At 52.4% G+C, this 22,683-nt stretch overlaps 3 protein-coding genes across 6 annotated transcripts; all 3 read left to right on the forward strand.

Annotated features, from left to right (window-relative positions):
• The first annotated feature begins 1,473 nt into the window (after window positions 1-1,473).
• Window positions 1,474-4,447, forward strand: ANKRD65 (ankyrin repeat domain 65). The gene is made up of 3 exons (XM_004013779.6): window positions 1,474-1,867; window positions 2,094-2,628; window positions 3,403-4,447. The coding sequence occupies exons 1-3, from the start codon at window positions 1,536-1,538 to the stop codon at window positions 3,808-3,810; spliced, it is 1,275 nt and encodes a 424-aa protein (XP_004013828.2). The 5' UTR covers window positions 1,474-1,535; the 3' UTR covers window positions 3,811-4,447.
• Window positions 4,448-9,070: 4,623 nt separating this feature from the next.
• On the forward strand, window positions 9,071-12,043 carry MRPL20 (mitochondrial ribosomal protein L20). Its single transcript, XM_004013780.4, has 4 exons — window positions 9,071-9,218; window positions 9,304-9,414; window positions 9,965-10,042; window positions 11,650-12,043. Exons 1-4 carry the CDS (start codon window positions 9,132-9,134, stop codon window positions 11,821-11,823), a joined length of 450 nt encoding a protein of 149 aa, XP_004013829.1. The 5' UTR covers window positions 9,071-9,131; the 3' UTR covers window positions 11,824-12,043.
• Window positions 12,044-14,535: 2,492 nt separating this feature from the next.
• Window positions 14,536-22,654, forward strand: CCNL2 (cyclin L2). Of its 4 annotated transcripts, XM_004013782.5 has the most exons (11): window positions 14,536-14,843; window positions 15,318-15,392; window positions 15,670-15,779; window positions 16,542-16,662; window positions 17,593-17,657; window positions 20,123-20,222; window positions 20,404-20,508; window positions 20,595-20,736; window positions 21,213-21,324; window positions 21,403-21,495; window positions 21,640-22,654. In XM_004013782.5, the coding sequence occupies exons 1-11, from the start codon at window positions 14,559-14,561 to the stop codon at window positions 21,992-21,994; spliced, it is 1,563 nt and encodes a 520-aa protein (XP_004013831.2). In that variant the 5' UTR covers window positions 14,536-14,558; the 3' UTR covers window positions 21,995-22,654. The 4 variants fall into 4 exon arrangements, with proteins under 4 accessions (XP_004013831.2, XP_060252559.1, XP_042085281.1 ...); XM_060396576.1 differs by having other exon boundaries at window positions 21,403-22,654; XM_060396577.1 differs by having other exon boundaries at window positions 14,795-14,874; window positions 21,403-22,654.
• The last annotated feature ends 29 nt before the right edge of the window (window positions 22,655-22,683 follow it).

Raw genomic sequence — 22,683 nt, forward strand, 5'->3', positions numbered from 1 at the left:
CAGGATTCCCTGGTGGCTCAAATGGTAAAGCATCTGTCCACAATGTGGGAGACCCAGGTTTGATCCCTGGGTTTGGAAGATCCTCTGGAGAAGGAAATGGCAACCCACTCTAGTACTCCTCTCTGGAAAATCCCATTGACGAAGGAGAGTTGTAGGCTACAGTCCATGGGGTCACAACAATTTGATTTCACTTTCACTTTTTCTACTTCAACCCAAACTCTGCCTCTGAGATTCGATTTGGAACCAGCGCACAGAGAAGCTGAGCTTTCAGCATCAGTGGAGATACTTCGGCCAGGAAATCTGCTGAGGTCCCCGGCAGTGCATGCCAAGCCCTGCTGCCCATATGTGTGCAATTGAAGTATTTACACTGGTGCACACGTGGAAGATCGCACAGTAACTATTTATTCTGATAGTGAAAGTGAAAGTCAGTCAGTCCCATCCCACTCTCTGTAACCCCATAGACTATACATTCCATGGCATCCTCCAGGGCAGGATATTGGAGTGGGTAGCCTTTCCCTTCTCCAGGGGATCTTTCTGATAATGAAGTTGGGGTTTAAAAAAATGCTGCAGATGATAACCTTTGGGTGGAGAGAGTTCAGACAGCAAGGATCTCTGTCTCATCTCCTTTTAAGCCCCGCCCTCTCCTCTGGTCCTCCACTCATTCATTCACTCATTCAATAAACAGCTGAGCTTTGGCTGTGGGCCCTGCATGCTTGAGACCAACAGAGGCCTCTGCCCCTGGGGAACAGCTCCATGTAGGTGCCCTGACATCCAGTGGTCACCTGAACAAGCTGCAGTGCCCTGGCTGTGGTAGAGGCTGCAGGGACAGACCTCACAGCCCATTTTCTTGCTGCTTTCTGCCTGTGGAGAGGCCACCAGGAGACAGTTTTTAGCTTCCCTGGCTCTAATTGAGGGATAGGATAGTCCCCCAGTCCCCAGGATATGGGCACTTCTCAGCAACAGGGTGCCCTTCCCACCCCACCCCGTGTCCTTGTGTCCCGTCATCTGGCCCTGCTGCTTTCAGCATCTTCCCAGGTCATCCTGTGCAGACAAGGCACACAGAGCTGACACCCTTGTTTTTCTGGCTTTTGCCGGCTACTGGCACCTGGTCCACTCGGCCTGGTCTTAGCCAGCAGGGACAGGAGTGGGGCTGGGGGGCAGGGCCAGAAGGGATCCAAGGAAAGGCATGTGGGTGCCTCCTGGGGGGCAAATCATGGCACATGAAAGGCTATGCTCTGCGAGGAGCTGTAGTCCATGGGCAGGTTCCTGCCTGCCTGGCTGTATCTCCTGGGAGGGAGGACAAGTCAGAGGCCCTGGCAGTTGGCAGGGGCTGAAGGCTGCTGGGACACAGGCTGTGGCAGGCAGGGCCTCCTCCTAAGTTGCTGGGTAAACAGTGTGGAGAGCTGGCCCTTCGCCTGGCCCCCAGAGGCCCCCCCTTCCCTGCCCTGCCCCTCTCTCCCCCGCCCCAACTGCAGTTCGAGCTACCAACCATCCTGGAACAGATCTCCCACCTCAGCTCCTTCGGAAGGAGTTTCATGGAAGGGCCTGTGGCTGGGCCAGGACAGCATACAGAGGACCCCCAGCCGGGACTGGACTGGGGCCAGCCTGGGCCTCCAGCAACCATGCCTGATTCATGTTCTTTCCAGATGGACTCTGGGGTCTCAGAGCCTGGGGAGCAGGGCCTGACAGAGGCAGGGCCAGAGCAGGAACTGCGGTGGTTGGATCTGGGCTCCGAGGAGGCTCTGGGAGCTGGGACACAGGGGCCCAGCACCCCACAGGCCTGGGGGCACCTGCTGCAGGCTGTGTGGAAGGGTCACACGGGCCTGGTGACACAGCTGCTGCGGCAAGGGGCCAGTGTGGAGGAGAGGTGAGCCCCAGGGCAGGACCAGGTATCTTCGCAGGTATCTGGTGGGGTGGTGGCTGCTGTCCCTTCAGTGGCAGGGGGAAGCAGCCGTTCCCAGTATGTAGAGGGGGTCCTTCCTGGGCAAGGGTAGCCAGTTTGAGTTTCTTTCCCCAGCAGGGGGCAGGGGCCGGGGACTGTGGCCTGGTTCCGGATCCAGCCCTCACCCTCACCCCCCATGCCTGCCCCACAGGGACCCCGCGGGCCGGACTCCGCTCCACCTAGCTGTATTGCGCGGCCACGTGTCGCTGGTGCGTCTCCTGCTGCAGCGCGGGGCTCAGGTTGGAGCCGCAGACCGCGCGGGACGCACACCGCTGCACGAAGCTGCCTGGCACGGGCCGTCGCGGGTGGCAGAGCTGCTGCTGCGGCGCGGGGCGCCGGCGAATGCACGCTGCCTGGCCGGCATCACACCGCTGCACTGGGCCGCCGCGCTGGGCCGCACGCTGATGGCTGGGCACCTGCTGGCGGCGCCGCAACCGGGCCCGACAGCGGCAGACGCGCGCGGCTGGACGGCGGCGCACTGGGCGGCCGCGGGAGGCCAGCTGGCAGTGCTCGAGCTGCTGGGGGCGAACGGTGGCGTGCGCCTAGATAGCGTCCTGCTCGTGGCGGCCGAGGCTGGGCGCGCAACTGCGCTTCGTCTCCTTCTGGCTCAAGGGGCGCTGGTGGACGCCCGGAATGGTGTGGGGGCCACTGTGCTGGGCGTCGCGGCCAGCCTGGGCCGCCAGCAGGTAATCCTGGCCCAGCCTCCGAGTGATAGAGCGGGTGGCGGAAAGGGGCCAGCTACCAACCCCCGCCGCCCTTGGATATTGGCTCCTGGAAGCCCACGGAGGGAGCAGGGTGGCAGCACCAATATTTATTGTGCAAGGGGCAAGCCTATTTCAGCCAGCAGGGAGGATGGGCGGCAAGCAAGTCAGGACCATTAGGGGGCAGTGGTAGTCTCCAAGTAGAGCCTCTTCAGGTGTCATGCCTGAGTGCTAAGTTGATTCAATTGTGTCCTACTATTTGTGACTCTATGGACCGTACCTCTCCAGGCTCCTCTATTCGTGGGATTCGCCAGGCAAGAATACTGGAGTGGGTTGCCATGCCCTCCTCCAGGGGATCTTCCTGACCCAGGGATCAAACCCGCATCTCTTATGTCTCCTGCATTGGCATGCAGGTTCTTTACCACAGTGCCACCTGGGAAGCCCACATAGGTGCTATTTGTTGTTGTTGTTCAGGCGCTATGTTGTGTCTGACTCTTTGCAACCCCATGGACTGCAGCACACCAGGCCTCCCTGTTCCTCACTATCTCCTGGAGTTTGCCCAAGTTCATGTCCATTGAGTTGGTGATGCTTTCCAACCATCTCATCCTCTGCTGCCCTCTTCTCCTTTTGCCTTCAATCTTTCCCAGCATCAGGGTGACCAAATAAGGAAGCAGTGTCAAGAAAGGAGAGCCCAAGGGCAGCTGGGTGTTATGTGGTTAACACAGCCAGCAGCCTAGCCCCTGCCCCCTTCTCTTCCAGGACATGGAGGTGCTGCTTGAGTACGGGGCAGACCCAAGCCTCACAGACAGGCATGGCCGCTCTCCACTCCACAGGGCTGCTGCTGGTGGACATCTGCTTGCCGTCCAGCTGCTGGCTGCCTGGGGAGCAGAGGTGGATTCTCGGGACCTGTTGGGCCTCACCCCCCTGCACCACGCTGCCCGGGGAGGCCACATAGAGGTCACTGGCCACCTCCTGGACAGGGGTGCAGAGGTCAATGCCGCTGGCTGGCTCCACAAGACCCCCCTGCATCTCGCCATGGAGCATGGCCATGGCCCCACCGCAGAGCTTTTGCTGAGCCGAGGGGCCAGCCCCACCCTGCGGACACGGTGGGGGGATATGGCCCAGGACCTGTGGCCTGCCCTCTGTGGAGAGCAGGAGGGGTCCTAGGGGCACAGGGCCCTGGGGTGGCAGGGCCAAAGCAAGACGAAAGGCTCTGGGCTTCCATGGCCTTCAGGGTGCGCTCAGGCTTCTCTCCACTGGTGCAGGGGAAAAGAGCCCAGAGGTTCCTAGAGGAGACAGAGGCAGTGGCTGGAGCCTGAGCAACAGATGTGTCGCTGGGCCTGGAGCAGCTCCACTGACTCCCAGAGCCACTCACCCCTGCAGCTCAGGCCTTCTCCACTCTCTGCAGTGGAGAGCCTGAGTCGTGACAGAACTGACCGAAACCCAATGGTCTCCGCTTTGCCTCTCCACCGTGGGTGTGTCACCCCGGGTGTGCCCTCTGTGCACGCTGACGCTCTTACTGTGTTTCCTTAGATTCAGTGTTTGTCTGTTAGCGCCCACTCACAAATGATGGGGCCAAACGAACGGCCAGCTGTTTTCCTCTCCCCTGCCACCTGACCCACCCCTGAACTGCTTTCTCTCATGTGCTCAGCTGACGTCCTCCTGCCCAGAATCACCCAGGGCCAGACATGCTTCTGTGCACCAAGGCCCAGTGTATTATCACACAAACCAATCCCGAACTGTTTTCCTGCCCTGCCCTGCCGTTCCTGCCAGAACCCCAATAAAGGCCTGAGCCTTCCCAGGGCCCCTGCTTCTGCCTCCCGGTCGACACCAGTGCTCCTGCCCATGTCCCTGTGCAGCGTGGTGTGCCCCCCACCTTTGGTGACATAAGGCATAAGAATCTGTTTTCAATGGCTTTATCCTCTCCCTGTCACTCAGTCATCTCTGCAATACAACAGATATAGAGGGACAGCTGTCTCTGATTGCCCACCACTGTATCCTCAGAGAAAACCAGTGCCCTTATTCTATTTTTCTAGAAGAAAAGCTCTAGAGGACAGATTCTATCTTTCAAAAGTGAGAGTTGTGCCAAAGTAGCGTCTCTGTGTGGCAGCCCTGGGAGCACTTGGATTACACAAGATAATGTAAACCTTTGGAGAGTTTGTGTTCCTGTGACATGGTCTCTTTGGTTCCAGGCCTGCAAGTGCCAAGTGGACCATATCTAGGAAGGGGGAACCCTGGAGACCAGTGAAATGGTGGCAGCACAGCAGTGGAGGTGGGAGAAGCAGGCAGAATTTGGGTGATTCTGTGGGCACAGCCCTCTGGACTTGCTGATGGTTGAACATGGGGGGCCAGGGAAAGGGAGACATAAAAATGACTCCTAGAGAGGCTGGGCTAGGTGGAGGGGTGGGTGAGATGAGATGCGGGGAAAGGTGGGGCTCGAGTGACATCTCTGGAGCCATCAAAGTAAGGATGGTTGTGCTTTGTTGGCTGCATAGTGTGGCATGTAGGATCTATACCATCCTAGTTCCCTGACCAGGGATGGAACCCCTGCCCCCTGCAGTGGAAGCATGGAGTCTTAACCACTGGACCGCCAGAGAAGTCCCAGGCTGGTTTTTAAAGCTGCAGGATGGACCTATAACCAATCTCCAGCACAGCCTGTGGGCTCAGCCTCAGAGTACACCCCTAGACTGACTCTCACCTCTCCCACTGCATCCACCACATCCAGGCCAGCAACAGTCAGCTTTGCCTGCCCCCAACCTAACTGATCTTCTGGTTTAACCTGTGACTCCTGGGGGCTCTTAGAACAATAGCCATAATCCTATGGCATGATCCCCCAGGGGCTTCCTCTCATGGAGTGTAGACCAAACATAGTGTATGGTGTTTGTTGATACCCCAGTGATCTTGGCTGTTGAATGCACTCCCTCCAGTGGGATCCCCTTGTTCTTCCCATCCAGAGCTGGAGTCTGGGTCTCCTCCTTTTGAGCAGACTTTTGTGACGAGTCCAGTGCCCTAGCACTGCCAAAGCGATGCTGTGTGACCTTCCAGGGTGGGCTGAAAAGGTGACCAGGCTGCGTTGTCCTGCCCTGTGGCCACCATACTATGAAGAAGCCCGTGGTACCCAGGACAGCAGAGTCCTTCCTCGACATCCAGGGCCCATATATTCTCACCAGCCTCGGTTTCTGGCCTCTGGCAGCTGACTTGCTCCCTGGCCCTGGACCTGCACTGGCTCTGCTCCCACCACTCTGGCCTTTTGCTGACCTTGCCCACACTGGGTCTGGCACATGCTGACCCTTTGCCTGGCTGAGTCAACACTTCCTTGTCGCTGGACCACCACCCTCTGGATGCATCCTTCCAACACTATCTAGAGCCCCAAGGGAAGGCTCTTCTTTAAAGAGAATGCCAATAAATATGGAAAGAGTTATAAAGTCAATGATAGACACCCAAGTGAGTGAGTACAAGTGGTCTTAGAGCCTGCTGGCCACAAAGAGGCTGCTCAGACATCCATTCGACACCCCCCTACCCCCTGCCGCACCTTGTGGAACTTCAAGTCCATGGCAGCATTTCAGCTGAAGGCAAACTTCTCCTAGTGGCCCCAGTGTTGGCTGAGCACAGCACAGGTGCCGGGGTCTGGCCATCTCCGCCCAACACAAGGCTTCCCTGCTAGGCAGTCTTTGCTCCAGAGCTGTTGTGCTGGCCGAGATGTTGACCAGTCTGTATTCTCCCTCTCTCACATGCACGATTCAGTGCACCTCTGTTCTCCTACCTGGTCTCTGCACATGCTTACAGGAAGACCTGGGATGACTCATGAAGTATTTCCCTACAAACTACGTATTAGTTCAAACGTAAACCTGGCAACCATAACCAAGTGGTCAAAGCTAACATTACCTGTGTTGGGACAGGCTGCCATCGTGGCCCCCTGATACCCCATACCAAGGACACAATATAATTTCTGCAGTATTCTGCCGAAAATGTGTAACCTGATTCTAATCACAAGGAAGCAGCACACAAACTCTGGTTGAAAGGCACTCTGCAAAATAACTAGCCTGTACTCTTCAAGAATGCCAAGGTCATGAAAGACAAAGAAAGGTAGAGGAACTATTCCAGATTAAGACTGAAAATGCAGAGTGTGATCCTGGACAGAGGAAAAAGCGGTAAGAACTTTGGACAGAACTGAGTTGGACTAGACAGCATTATTGCTTTACTGGTAAATTTCCTGACTTCGATCATTGTGCTGTGATTTGTATGAGACTGTCTTTGTTCTTAGGAAACATACCATGACGTATTTAGCTGTCTCCAACTTCCTCTTGAAAGGACCAGAAGAAATCCCCAGTAATGTGTTTATAAACAACTATACAGAGAATGATTAAAAAATAGAGCAAATTAAACAATTGGTGCATTTGGGTAATGCATATTGGAGAGTTTTGGGGACTAGTCTTCCAACTTTTGTGTAAGTTAGAACCAGACATGGAACAATGGACTGGTTCCAAATTGGGAAAGGAGTACATGAGGCTGTATAGTGTCACCCTGCTTATTTAACTTTGATGCAGAGCACATCATGTGAAATGCAGGGCTGAATGAAGCACAAGCCAGAATCAAGACTGCCCAGAGAAATATCAATAACCTCAGTTATGCAGATGACAACACCGTTATAAAAGAAAGTGAAGAGGAACTAAAGAGCCTCTTGATGAAAGTGAAAGAGGAGGGTGAAAAAAGCTGGCTTAAAACTTAACATTCAGACAACAAAGATCATATCATCTGGTCCCATTCAGTTCAGTTCAGTTCAGTCGCTCAGTCGTGTCTGACTCTTTGCGACCCCATGAATTGCAGCATGCCAGGCCTCCCTGTCCATCAACAACTCCCGGAGTTCACTCAAACTCACATCCATTGAGTCGGTGATGCCATCCAGCCATCTCATCCTCTGTCGTCCCTTTTCCTCCTGCCCCCAATCCCTCCCAGCATCAGTCTTTTCCAATGAGTCAACTCTTCACATGAGGTGGCCAAAGTACTGGAGTTTCAGCTTTAGCATCATTCCTTCCAAAGAACACCCAGTACTGATCTCTTTTAGAATGGACTGGTTGGATCTCCTTGCAGTCCAAGGGACTCTCAAGAGTCTTCTGCAACACCGCAGTTCAAAAGCATTAATTCTTCAGCACTCAGCTTTCTTCACAGTCCAACTCTCACATCCATATATGACCACTGGAAAAACCATAGCCTTGACCCCATTACTTCATGGCAAATAGATGGGGAAAAATGGAAACTGTGACATAGTTCATTTTCTTGGGTTCCAAAATCACTGCAGATGCTGACAGCAGCCTTGAAATTAAAAGACATTTGCACCTTGGAAGAAAAGCTATGACCAACCTAGACAGCACATTAAAAGGCAGAGACATTATTTTGCTGAAAAAGGTCCATCTAGTTAAAGATATGGTTTTTCCAGTAGTCATGTATGGATGTGAGAGTTGGACCATAAAGAAAGTTGAGCACTGAAGAATTGATGCTTTTGAACTGTGGTGTTGGAGAAGGCTCCTGAGAGTTCCTTGGACTGCAAGGAGATCCAACCAGTCCATCCTAAAGGAAATCAGTCCTGAATATTCATTGGAAGGGCTGATGATGCTGAAGCTGAAACTCCAATACTTTGGCCACCTGATTGAAGAACTGACTCATTGGAAAAGACCCTGATTCTGGGAAAGATTGAAGGCAGGAGAAGTGGACGAGAGAGGAAGAGATGGTTGGATGGCATCGCCTACTGGATGGACATGAATTTGAGCAAGCTCCAGGAGTTGGTGATGGACAGGGAAGCCTGGCATGCTGCAGTCCATGGTGTCACAAACAGTCGGACACAACTGAGCGACTGAACCGAACTGAAAACTACAATTAAATGAAAAGTTACTAAGAAATTGCACACGCCCACTTTGCCTCTTCATTATTTTCCGTAATAATGGTAATATAGTGGTTGTTGTTCAGTCGCTAAGTCGGGTCCAACTCTGTGACCCTCATGGACTGTAGCCCGCCAGGCTCCTCTGTCCACGGGATTTCCCAGGCAAGAATACTGGTGTGGGTTGCATTTCCTTCTTCAGGGGATCTTTTCTATCCAGGGAACAAACCGACGTCTCCTGCATTGGCCTGTGGTAAAACAGTGACAAAATACACACGGGATAAAACCTGTCATTCCAATCATTTGAAAGTGCTCAGCTCAGTGGCCCAATGGAGACTCTGCCCCGCTGTGAAAAGCAGCGTTGCTCGGGTCCGCAGAAGGAACCACTCTCTGCCACCCTTCTGCTGGACCCCCGCCTAGGCCCGGTCGCGGGAGGGCCCACCACCCCGCCCCCTAGCCTGAGCATGCGTACAGAGGCGGGTTGTCGCTGCGGGCCCGAAGCGCACGCGCGACGGCCGGAAGTTCTCTTGAGGAGGGCTGAGTTGACCCGGAAGCTTTCGAGGGGTGTGGCGGCCGAGCAACACACGCCTTGGTAAACGGCGGTGCCGGCGTCATGGTCTTCCTCAGTGCGCCGCTCTGGCTGCGGAACCGCATCACCGACCGCTACTGGAGGGTTCAGGAGGTGCTGAAGCACGCGCGGGTGAGTGTGCCGCGCGCTCCGCTCCCCTGGCCGGCCCGGCATGCGCGGGCCCCGCCGACCGCATCCTCTCTCGTTTCTTAACCAGCACTTCCAAGGGAGGAAGAATCGGTGCTACCGGCTGGCCGTCAGGGCTGTGACGCGAGCGTTCGTGCGATGCACGCGAGCCCGCAGTCTGAAGAAAAGGAACCTGCGGACGGTAAGCGCGGCCCTCTCGGCCTCACCCTGCCCTCCTGAGCCCGCGGCGCCCTGCAGCCGTGGGTGGCCCCGACCCGGCGAACCCTCCCGCCCTCGCAGCTTTCCCGACGCAGCTTTCCCCCCTGGAGCGGACGCCACTGTCCACGTAACCCCGGCCCTTCGCGGGGCCCCCGCTTTCTCCCCTCCAGGCTGCTCACCTCCTGAAGCTTCCACCCTGGAGCGCTCCGTCCCTGCCTGGTAGCACCCGTCTCAGTGGCTGTCCTAATTCCCACACAGGGATTTTTTCTACACCCGGAGTGGTGTCTGCCCCAGCATCTCTCGCTGATTTTTGTATTCCAGCTCGACTGTGCGAGATGTGAGCTTTACACCTGGCATTTGGACGAAGGGTACCAGGCTTTGCTCACTGTTGTTTGCAGTGCAGCCTGCATAGGCCACTGACTTTTGTATCTGCTTTTACAAAAAATTTTTTTAGTTCAGTCAGAACCTTTGCTGGGAGGTGTGGACGTGACATACAGCTGGTTCTCAAACATTTCGACGTTTTCTCATTTCAGCTCTGGATTAATCGAATTACAGCTGCCTCCCAGGAACATGGTCTGAAATACCCAGCATTCATCCTCAATTTGATTAAGGTATGGTCGAGGATGTGGTCCTGCTGAGACATTGAACGTCTTTATAACCCGTCCAGTTTTCATGCTCTAGCAGGCTCCACCGTGGAGTATTAGCAGCCTAACACTGTTTTCATTCTTTTTTTGGGGGGGGGGGGGGGCGGCGGTGTCTTTATTAATATTAGAGAAATCCAAGATTACAGAGGACTTAAGAGTTGGCATTGGGGCCCACTGCTTTCACTCTTGGGGTGGGGTTCTGGTGGGTTCTGGGGTTCACCTCACTTGCTCTTTCATTGCCCTGCTGGTAGCAGAATTAGTAATAGGGTGTGTGGTACCAAGACACAATCATGTTGTTTCCCCATCAAGAATGAAAAACAGAAAAACTTTGCTTTAACTTTGAAGTTTAATTTCAAATTTTTCATGTTGAATAAATTATGACAAGGTGGCAGATCAAGTTGAAACATAATTAAATGTAGCAAAACATTTGGAATGTTAGAGTAAGCAAGTGTCAGAGCATCTCACTCCCTGGCATCTAGACAGTATGCCATTTCCTCTGCTTTTTTGGCTGCACCCTATGACATATGGAACTTCCCCCCAACCAGGGTTCAATTCCTAACCCTAACCAGGGAGGAAACCTGAACCCCCTGCAGTGGAAGTGCAGAGACTTAACCACTGGACCACCAGGAAGTCTGTCCCTACTCCCTCTGCTTTCTTATGAGTTAAATTTTTTCTTAAAAAGCTTGGGGAGTAGGTGAGTTGGTGCTGTGCTTCTTCCTGTGCCAGGTGGGCCTGGCACTTTACAGAGATCCTCAGGGCAAGTGTAGGTGTGACACTTCCATTTTACTCATGGGAAACTGGCTTAGAAAGGAGAGGGATTTTGCACAGGGGTCCTAGGTAGTAGGAGTCACTCCTGCACAGCTGCATTTAATGTCATAAGACCACCCCCTTTTTTTCCCTGCACCTCAGACTCACAGGCACTGTCCATTGGTTTTCTATTCTCTTACTCGACAGATGACTTGGGCTCTCTTACGGAAATTAGGAATGCCCAGTTTTGTTTATTTCTGGCTGTGCTTGGTCTTTGTTGCTGCATGTAGGCCCTCTCTAGTCATGGTGAACAGGGTCTAGTCTCTAGTTGTGGCACGTGGGCTTCTCATTGCAGTGGCTTCTTTTGTAGGGCAGGGGCACTAGGCCAACAACAGGCTTAGTTGCTCCACTGCATGTGGGACCTCCCCAGATTAGGGATTGAACCCATGTCTTTTGCATTGGCAGGCAGATTCTTCACACCACTGAGCCACCTGGGAAGCCCAGAATGCCCAGTTTTGGTCCTTGTGCTTCTGTGCCTCACATTCCTTTTCCATGTGTCATTTTTCACCATTTATACAATGGAAATTGTGGTTTCCTCTTCCCACCTGTCTTAAAGGGATAACTTAGGCCAGGAATCTGGCATTGGGAGCTGCGCCCTTCCCTTCTATTCACGTGTCCTACTTGGACAAGACTCACAATGCCCTCTCCCCCACTAGTGCTCAAGCAGTATGTATTGGTGACTGAAATCACAGGGTGATCAGCTGCATTCAGAGTCATTTTATGTTTCACTGAAATGCTAAAATATTTAACAAAGATTTTCTTCCCAGTGCCAGGTGGAGCTCAACAGGAAAGTACTTGCAGATCTAGCCATCTATGAACCAAAGACTTTTAAATCTCTGGCTGCTTTGTCCAAAAGAAGGCGAGAAGAAGGATTTGTTGCTGCCTTGGGGGATGGGAAGGAGCCTGAAGGAATTTTTTCCAGGGTGGCACAGCACCACTGAGGGGGACGCTGATAGCAACGGCCCTTTGAGCATCCTCCTGTGATGATAATACTAAAATAGGGACTACAAGTTATTTGTCAACAGTGTGTAGGTTTGACTTGCATTTGTGTTAATTTACATGTCAGTTACAGGCCGGAGAGAAAAGGACTTGTCTTGCCTCATTGGCACAGGTTCAGAAATCTCACATGGATTGTGTAAATAAAGTTTCTGTGGTGTTTAACTTCTTTGGTATCAACAAATGCCTTGGGCGGGCCCTGACTGGGTGTTGATGCTACCAGGATGAGGCTTCCCCTGGGAACCTTAGATTCTCCTGAAGGCTGAGGGTGTGCACCAGGCCTGACCCTGACCTTGCTAATAGTGCCCTCCCCTACCCCATTTTGGTTTCCAGCAGGGACTCCTGGCTCAATTCTTCAGCCGCTGAGCAGCAGCTGGTTTCCCTCACTGTAGACCAGCAGTGGCAGCAGGCAGGGTGGCTCTCCTGATCCCAGGCTCACCTTAGCCTCCACAGGTGGAGTGACCATCAGATCACCTGGGGAGCTTTAATGTAAGGGTTCTGGTCCCTCACCCAAATACTTAACTTCATTAGTTCCACAATCAAACCAGAAATCCCTGCTGATGGAGGCTGCTTCACAGGTCAGCCCTGTCCACCTCTTCTAACCACAGCCACGCAGAGGTGTCTCCCCACCTGCTCAGTGACAGGGCCTTCCTCTGGTCCTCTGTGGGAGCCTCATCTGCTGAACCCTCTAGCTCTGGCTTCCTGTCACTGGGTCTCTGGTCAGCCCCACCACTCCCGGACATCTCCTAGTCCCCCACTCTAGGGACACTGTCAGCCCTGGGTGACATACACTCTCTCCCCACCTCACCCTCACACCCTCTGCTCTAGGAGCGCTTTTCAGGCCCACTATAGTAGTCACTGCGGACTCCTATGCTTACCTGCCCTCACCCCAAAACTCCCACACTGAGTCCTGAGCAACATCCTTTGCCAGCCAACCCCTGGAAGCCACTGCTTCTTCAGACATACAAGCTCCAACTCAATAAGGGGCCAATCAAATCCTGGTCACCCACTGCCTGGTCTGCCCACTTCCCTCCATCCTCATGTGGGCAAGTGTCTTATGGCTGCAATTACTGCACTGGCTTCCTAAGAGGACGGCTCCTCTGCAGCTGCTGTTAAGTCGCTTCAGTCATGTCCAACTCTGTGCAACCCCATAGACGGTAGTCCACCAGGCTCCCCCGTCCCTGGGATTCTCCAGGCAAGAACAGTGGAGTGGGTTGCCATTTCCTTCTCCAATGCATGAAAGTGAAAAGTGAAGTGAAGTCGCTCAGTCATGTCCAACCCTCAGCGACCCCATGGACTGCAGCCTTCCAGGCTCCTCTGTCCATGGGATTTTCCAGGCAAGAGTACTGGAGTGGGGTGCCATTGCCTTCTCCGACGCCTCCTCTAGCCCTAGTTATATCCAGTGATGGCCACTAGACTAAGCACTGGAAGGCAGAGAGCTGTGTCCTGTTCTGCCACACTGTATGCAGTGCCTGACTCCATACCTCGTCAGTAAACGGCTCTTGTTGAAAGACAACAGGGTGGAGGATACAGGGAGCTCTCTGGCGTGGGGACGAAGTTCTGTGTAACAGGCACTGTCATGGAGGAGCTGCCTTTGTTCATCTTGATAAAGGAAAGCGAGGAAGTGGCAGACAACTGTGGGCTGTTCCTGGCACACACCCGCACCACCACCACCAACGCCCACCAGAAGCTGGCAGTCACTAATCCTGAGAGCGCCTGGTGCAACCAATGAGAAATGGAGGGTCAAACTCCTGGACGGCTCCCCGCTGTTGGTAAGACAAAACTCCAAGCCCTTCCCATGCTGCCCGCGTCCTCCCACTCCCGCATCGCAGCCTAGCTCTTCTGCCAACCTCGGGGGAACTCATGCTTCATGCCTCTTTGCAGTTGCTGTGCTTTGTAGGAACATCGAATTAAACGTTTCCAGCTACCATCTCTCTTCTCTCTAGACTCAATTCTGAAGGCGAGATCTTCGGGAGTCTGGCGTTAATACCTGTACAAAACCTCGACTCAGTAAACACCGTGTCGGAGGGCACAAATTAACTAGGGAAACAGCATCTCGTTGCTCCTGGGCGCGGGCCGGGAAAACTTACCACGCGTGCGCCCATCCTTTAAGGTCGGAGGCCTCGGAGACGTCCGACAGCTCCACTCAAGCCCTGGACCACCCGCCCGAAAGACGAAGGAGAGCTGCCTGCCGCCCCCGCCCCGCGGGCCTTCGCGGCAAGGGGCGTCTCGCCTGGCTCCGCTTACCAGGGGATGCCTGCGGGCCCCTTCGGCCTCCCTCGGCAACCGCTTGACCCCTAAGAAGCCCGGGGCTGCCGTGGGAACTTCGCGAGCTCCCGGGTCTCTGCGCGGATCCTACGGGTACGCCCGAACGGTTACACCCGGAAAGTGGCCGGGAGCCGGCCCCTACGACTACTACTTCCGGGTCGGGATCGAGACGACGGTCTCGCCAGGGCGCCGCAGGGCCTACTGGGTAACGAGCCCGTTCCCCCACCCGCGCCGAGTTGTGGCGTCAGTCGCGCCGCTGACGGACAGGCAGCAGAGCCAATCGGGGCAAGGGAACCCAGCCGTGCGCCAGTCGAACCAATGGCACGCGGCGGGGCGGAGCGGTCGCGGTCGTAGAGCGTCGCGAGGAGCCGCCCTGCCGGGAAGGAGCCAGAGAGGGAGTCGGCGGCACAAAATGGCGGCGGCGGCCGGGGCCGGGGCTCAAGGGTCGACGGCCCCCGCGGTAGCGGCTGGCACGCCGGGCTCCGGAGGCACAGCCCCCGCGTCACAGGGGGTGCTGATCGGGGACCGGCTGTACTCCGGGGTGCTCATCACTTTGGAGAACTGCCTTCTGCCCGACGACAAGCTCCGCTTCACGCCGTCCATGTCGAGTGGCCTCGACACCGACACGGAAACCGACCTCCGCGTGGTGGGCTGCGAGCTCATCCAGGCGGCCGGCATCCTGCTCCGCCTGCCGCAGGTGAGGGAGCTGCCGCGAGCCTCGGGCCGAGGTAACCGCCGCGCCCGCTCCGGGAAGGTTGCCAGGCCCTTTGTTGGCGGCGGGGCCGAAATCGGACCCGGAGCTCGCTTCGTGTCCCTGCCCAGGATCTGGGCCCAGCAGTGACCCCCTACCCGGATCCCAACCCCACTCCTTACTGACGTCTGGTACCCTGCTCGGATCACTCTCCTTATTCCCACCGAGAACTTAGCCCCCACCCCGTTCCGTGTCCCCGCCCGGAACCTGGGCCCAGCGCCTACCCAAGGCCGGAGCACCCCTGCTGCAGCCCGCCAGAGGTGATTAAAGAGGCGAGGCAGCGGGATGCGAAGAACCTTTGTGGATGTAGAAAACATTTTAGGTTCTGGTTCTTTATCAGGAGTTTTGCGAAACCCAGTGGTTTAATTTGAGATCCTTGAAGTGGGCAATTGAAAAGGATGGAATCCTTCTCTTGTGCAGGTGGCCATGGCTACCGGGCAGGTGTTGTTCCAGCGGTTCTTCTACACCAAGTCCTTTGTGAAGCATTCCATGGAGGTGAGACTTCCTGTCTTTCCTCCCCACACAAACGTGTTGACAGGAAACCAGGGTTTGTGGTGTTGCGGGTCGCTCAGAGGAAGGAGTACTGGTCTTGGCAATTGTAGTGCTTGCTGTATTTGGGGCGGGGTGTGTTGGGAAGCTCCCTGTGCTGTAGAGGGGTCTCTCCCAAGTGGCCTTTTTCTCGGAGTGTATCTCCTCTGCTCTTAACCGCCGTTCTTCAGCTGTTGGAGACTGGTCCTTGGAATGAACCTCTGTCCCATCGCTTACATTTCAGCACGTGTCAATGGCCTGTGTTCACCTGGCCTCCAAGATAGAAGAGGCTCCAAGGCGGATACGGGACGTCATCAACGTGTTTCATCGCCTTCGACATCTGCGAGAGAAAAAGTGAGTCCATCAGCGCTGTCACAGATATCTGCCTCTGTGTTTTCGCAGTTATTCAGTTACACTAGTTTCTGGGACAAATTTAGGGTGTGAGGTTTTACACTTGTGTCCAGAAGGAGGCCTGGCGGCTGGGAGGTACCCTTCAGATACTGTTAATCAGTGAAGGGACCACTGTCAGCAGGAAAGGGGATTGTGGCTATTGTCTGCGTGACTGGTTGCCAGCCAGGCTGTTTGGTCAGCCTGGATGCTCTGGAGCTGGTTCTAAACCTCAGCACTGTTTTCATTTTGGGCTGGATGAGTCTTTGTTGTGGGGACTTTCCTGTGTATTGTAGGGTATTTAGAAGCATCCTTGGCTTAGGCTTTCCAATGCTCCAGGTAATGGAGGTCCTTTGTGAAACAGTTTTGGCTGTTTAAGCATCATGCTTCTGTTGGTTCTTTGGATTTCCATTCATCCACAGTGCATCTGCTTATGTCTTGAGCCCAACAAAGGACATGCAGTCCTTGTGCGATGAGATGGTGAGGCCCTCCACTCTTCAGTCCATGTTCATCGTCTGTAAGGAAAACAGGGAGAGGGTTGTTGAGGCGGCATAAGTAGGTTAGCATGGGGTTTGAGGAAGACTTCGTGGTTTTGTTAGTTAAAGGAAGTGAACTTCCTGACTCCATCTGTGTTGTGTGTATGGTAGATTGTCATTGGAGGTAACTGTGGGATTTGATAGACTCTATTTTGTTTGACTCTTATGCAGATTGTGTGTTTTGTCTTTGTAGAAAACCTGTGCCTCTCCTCTTGGATCAAGATTACGTTAACTTAAAGAATCAAATTATAAAGGCGGAAAGGCGAGTTCTCAAGGAGCTGGGTTTCTGCGTCCACGTGAAGCACCCTCACAAGGTGGGTATGAGGCCCAGTTGCCACGTGAGCCCACTAAAGTGACTGCTGCATTCCCACCCAGATTGGGAACTCCAAAGGATTAAATGTGTCCCTGATTTGGTTTTCCAGTTTATACCTGTACTCTGAAAGATAACTGTTTTGTCATCAGCCTTTTCATATTATGTTAATTTTAATAGTATATTTTTAAGAGGTGGAAGTTATCTCTTTTAAGTTTGAGCTTTCAGAAATAGTAAGAATGAAATCTGTCAGTTTACTGTTTCTTTCTCAACAGCTGACTTTCTAAAGCTGCCTAAGTAATAACTTTATTTTCTTTTATGGGGGAATTGGAAGAATTCTCAACTGTTTATTTGGAAGTGAAGGAAGACAGTTTTACAGCGTGTTATCAGTTGAGCATATGATAGCACACATATCTTCCATGTTCCCCTCAAACGCAGAGTGCTGTTTTCCTCTCTCTGTGTCCCCTTTTTATTGGGGGTTTCCTCATAGCTTTTTTCTCACTTGTGTGACTTTCTGGCATTAATTCAGAATCTTGGTAAATTACTCGCCATAGATTTAAGACCTTTTTCTTCATTTGCTGAAAGTATTCTCATGCCATGCCTTGTATATGTTAGCGGCTGGGGTACAGAAACGTTGCGGGCAGGCTACTCTCACTGGTGGAGAATGTGTTGAAGATGGGAATGAGCCTCAGTCCCGGCCGCGAGCAACTCAGTGCAGCTAGGTCCTCCCGCGCTTCCCTGGTGCCTGGCTCAAAAGCAGGGAACAGGCACATCAGCAAAAACTCCCCTCCAGCTGAACTGTGCACCGGGCGTGTGACAGGAGCCAGCCCTGGGATCTAGCACAAGGCTCTTGTTTGCTGCATGGACGCCCTCAAGATCTGAATTCTGGGTTCTCAAGGTTCTCGGTAATAACTGCCTGACCCGTATCTTCCAGATAATCGTTATGTACCTTCAGGTGTTAGAGTGTGAGCGTAACCAACACCTGGTCCAGACTTCATGGTGAGTTGACCTTCCTTGTTACATGAGACCAGCCAGGGCAGTACAGGAGTATGTTGATTTGAGGCACCTGGGCAGTGGGTAGTCGGTCCCATGACTTGGTTGTGGGCTGGAATTGTCCAAGTGCCCAGTGTTCCTGCCATGTAAATTCCAACCAGATTCCCAAAATATCAGGCACTGGTGGAACGGTAAGGTGACCCATCACCCCCTACCCCCCAGGAGAGCAGTCAGCGGGCTTCCCTTTGGGGGCTGTTGACGAGGCACGTCGGGATCTTTCCCACAGCTGGCAGTGTGGACTTAGTGGTTTTATATCTAATGTGAACTTGCTTCTCACTGCCTCAATTAAGCAAATCATATGGGAGAAAGAGGGAGTGTAGGGCCTTCCTACAATTTGGGGACTAATTTTAACAATATGCTGATATACTAGAAGTGAAGCCTGAAGTAACGGTTCAGTGCTGGGTGCTTTCCCACAGAGTTAGGTCTGTAAGGGTCATGTTTTTGCTGCCTGAATTGTCTGGTGCTGTGCTGTGCTAATGGAGAACCTATTTTGACTTTTCTTTTCTGTACTCTTTCAATCAAAGGGTAGCCTCTGAGGGTAAGTGACTAAGACTTCTCCTCTCCTGTCCAAGCGCTTCGGTGCGGGGACAGCGGCCGTCCTCAGCCAACCCCGTGCAGGCTCTCCACCGAAGGCTGGCTCTAGATGGTGGTATGCGCACGATAGTCTAGTGCTGGCCCACTGCTGCTGTGGTTCTCTGACGGTTGTGCTTCTTGTTAATCCTCTGTCGTGCTTGGTAATTGTATTGATTAGAGTTGATAACTGTCTTTGACTTGAATTTTGTCCATTTGAAACTGCTCTACCTGTGCAATAAAGATGCAGTACCTTTCTCTTAAAAAAAGCAAACTAGGGGATGATGTGAAAACTGGCTGGTGGGAGTTGAGACTGTAGTGTGGGTGGTGTTATTTATTTCTGGAAGTCCTGAAGTTGCTCTTTTCAGCAGCTAAGGGTTGACACATTCTTGTAAAAGGTGTGCATCTTTAAATCATTCCATGGACACTGTTTATATTGTAACTTATTTTAAAAATAGTAACTTTAAGTATATGTTTTGAGGACTTTTGTTTTTTTAAGGACATAAAAGTTAATGGTTTAATAATGTTATAACTGAGTACTAAATGTTTTTTTATTAGAACCAAAATAGTTACTGATGGTTGTGTTTATTAAATGTTTGTTTACTTGCAACTCTCGGGACATATGGCTTTGGCTCCATCACACAAGGTTCTTTGGTCCCTTCTGGGTACCTGGAGCGAGATCTTAAGAGCCAGGTGCTCCTAGTGGGCACATGTAGAATTTCTCGCTGAGAAAGCTCTCCATGGGTTTGTAGGTCACCTTCTCCAGGATTTGGGGCAGAGATAACCAGGGTGGGGGGTGCATCAGTTAGGCTCCAGCATGACTTGGCTGCCCTTGTGGGTGTAGCCTACTATCATTGGGGTATGTTAGAAGCAATGAATGTATGACCTGTTCAGCTGTTCTCTTGTGCAATGAATCTCTGCAGTATTTTCTGTTTTCTTGTGTTTTTGCAATATTGATAAAATTAATGTGAGGTTTGATTTTTGGTCTTTTAAATCTTAGAGAAACGTATCTAAATGAAATTGCTGAAAATGTAGCCAGCATTAGAATTCTAACCTTTTAAGAAATGCAAATGTTTTGTATTTTTATATCTTCTAATATGATAGCTGTTAAAAATGTACTGATTGTGATGAAACTTCTAGTATTTTGTTGCTTTTATCTGATTTTATGAATGTTCATTTTAAGACTCCTTATTGAAATGGGACAATTTGGAAACGGTTCTTTGATAAGCCTGAGAAGAGGATTTCCCTTTGGGCACTGAGCCCTCTGCATGACGTTCCCATGCACCCAAGGGAGTTTTTTCCCCTTATCAAGTGGACTCCCGTGTGGAAGAAGCCACGCCACGAGCACCTCTTCCCGGAAAAGGAGCGCAAGAGGACGACTTGTCTCAGAAAGGCCCTCGCAGGCTTTGTGCTCAGCCCGTTCATTTGAGTTTGCATGTTTCTCTGCACTATGGATTTTGAGCATTTAAATTTTCTTAATCAAATATGTTGAACTGCCACAGTAGACATCTTTCTGAGGCACTGTGTTTTGCATGAGAGCAGGCCAAAGGTTGAGAGGGAAAAGTAAAGTTAAAGTTGGTTCTCTTTCATAGCAACATGTACTCTCTGACATTCAGCCAGCTTTAAAAGATTTTTTTCAGTAGTTTCCCTATCTTCCTATCCTGTATTCAGAAAAAGCATCTGGGACGTTTCTCCATGAACTTGTGAGAATCACAGGACTGTCTAGCTCTTAAGTCCTGGCCGTAGACTAGTTAGTGGAGTAGTGACTTTACCTCGACAGTGCAGACGGGTGTTATGTGCGTGCCCCAGGGGTTTCAGTTCTTCCTGTGTTTGGTTTTCAGGAACTACATGAACGACAGCCTTCGCACAGATGTTTTTGTGAGGTTCCAGCCTGAGAGCATCGCCTGTGCCTGCATCTATCTGGCTGCCCGGACGCTGGAGGTCAGTGCGGGGCCACCTGGGGAGTCACCAACCCCAGTAAACTGTGTACTATGCTTCAAGTTATGTTCACTGGCATCAATAAAAAGCCTACTTGTTGGTGACCATCAGGCTTGTTTTTATTTCCCTGAGAACCTTGTTGGCTATGAAGAATGGTTAATGATGATGGCCTCTGTGTTTACAGATCCCTTTACCCAATCGTCCCCATTGGTTTCTTTTGTTTGGAGCAACTGAAGAAGAAATTCAAGAGATCTGCTTAAAAATCCTGCAGCTGTATACTCGGAAAAAGGTTCTGTGTCTTTTCATGTAACGTGTGCATGCACCTGTGTTTCACTGGAAGCATCTGGTCTGAATCATGCACTCTGGCTTTTCTAGGTTGATCTGACTCACCTGGAGAGTGAAGTGGAGAAGCGCAGGCACGCCCTTGATGAGGCAAAGGCACAAGCCAAGGGCCTGCTGCCCAGCAGCACCCAGGTGCTGGACAGTGCATCGCGGTTCTCGCCTGCCCCCAAGCCTGGTAAGCGTCTCCCCTAGGGGCGGCCTTCTCACCCTGAGTTCTCTCGGATCACATTTGCAGCTAGTCTGAGCACTCCTGAGGGCTCCAGAGTCCCCAGCAAACAAGAGGCAATCTTTGAAGTGAGATGGGGGCTCCTAGGAAGTCCGTTCTTGTGTTTTCATTAGTAAGGGGTATGGACAGGCTCCTGAAATGGCTCTCATTACCCAGCCCACCCAAGTAGTTTGCCTTGATGAAAGTCTCATAAATCTGGAGGAGTAGATCCTGTTGTCTAGAGTTAAGCATGATGCCCGCCCCCAGTCCCAGAGGCCTGGCGAGTGAGACAGGTGGTCTTCTGCATCTGGAGGTCCTGAACTGGGCTGGGAGCCAGAAGTCAGAGTTGGCAGCAGCAGTCCCTTGGAAGTGGCCTCACCTTGCTCAGCTTTCCCGTTTCTCACCAGAGCAGTTGTTGGGTTGTAACTTCTTGTGATTGATTCTAGTGGAATCCCCCAAAGAAGGCAAAGGAAACAAGCCTTCCCCACTCTCCGTGAAGAACACCAAGAGGAAAGTGGAGGGTGTGAAGAAAACCAAGGTGGACAGTCCAGTGAATGGGTGAGTAGCCCTGTGCCCAGATGGCACTGGGGTTGGCGAGAGACTTGAGGTCTCAACTGTTCTCTGCTCTATTCTCAGCTTGCCAAAGGGGCAGGGGAGTCGAAGTCGGAGCGGGAGTCACGAGCAGAGCTACTCAAGGTCCCCGTCACGTTCTGCGTCCCCTAAGAGAAGGTATGTGCTGCTTGGGTGCATGGGGCTGCAGCAGGCACTGGGATGTTTCCTAGGGAAGTGTTGTGGCCTTTCCTTGGGGACAATTGCTCCTGACCCTGAAGTGGTCAGGATGGGTGGTCACCTGCCTGGTGGTCTCCTTCACAGGAAAAGTGACAGTGGCTCCACATCTGGTGGGTCCAAGTCACAGAGCCGCTCGCGGAGCCGGAGTGACTCCCCACCACGTCAGGCTCATCGGGGTGCCCCCTACAAAGGATCCAAGGTGCGGAGCTACCGGAGATCCAAGGACTGCAACTACTCTGCCCAGAAGCCACACAAGTCCCGGAGCCGGAGCTCCTCCCGCTCTCGGAGCCACTCACGGGAACGGGCGGATACTTCTGGAAAATACAAGAAAAAAAGTCATTACTATAGAGAACAGCGACGAGAGCGTTCTCGGTCTTATGAGCGAACAGGCCATCGCTATGAGCGGGACCATCCTGGGCACAGCAGGCACCGGAGGTGAGGGGTGGGGTCCCCGCAGGACTGTGCTTTGGCCCTCGGTGTGGACACCTCAGCTGCTGGCCCTAGGGCGTGACTCTTTCTGGATATAGTTGTTGACCCTGGACCGTGTGATGAATTTGGAGATGGCATGGAGAGGCTGGCAAGGTGCCCTTTCGTCTGGCCCGGGCCCAGCCCCCGGCTCTTGCCCAGTGCCTCAGCAGCAGCCCTGCTAGGTGCAAAGGCAGGGCATGTGTCCCAGCAGCGGGGTTTGGTGCTACGACAGGCTGTCTGTTCACCCCTGAACCCATAATTACGTTAAACCAAGAAAATGACTTTTCGAAATTTTGCCTATATTAGGTTATACTATATGTATTTTGCAGTGTTTCACAATGAGAAAATGGCCTTAATAGCCCCTTACTCTGTCCACGTTGTAAATAAACATGTGTTTAATACGAGTTAAAGCTATATATGAAAACTGAGAACTTGAACTGTCAGCTTAAAACTTGTGTAGAGAATTCTGATTTTTAAAATGTGAAGGTATTTAGATCTGTGTTGAAAGTCGTATATTTTTATCTGTGTGATGCTGAGTGCAGGCCACCAGCTTCTAGAGAAGTTTCCTATATATGCATTTTACGTTATTAAATAAACAATTCTCTCTACTCAGGACATTTGGAAAGTTAAAGGGCTTGTCGTTTGTCATTCTCATTGTTT

This window comes from Ovis aries, chromosome 12, assembly GCF_016772045.2.
Source record: "Ovis aries strain OAR_USU_Benz2616 breed Rambouillet chromosome 12, ARS-UI_Ramb_v3.0, whole genome shotgun sequence".
Lineage (NCBI taxonomy): Eukaryota > Metazoa > Chordata > Mammalia > Artiodactyla > Bovidae > Ovis > Ovis aries.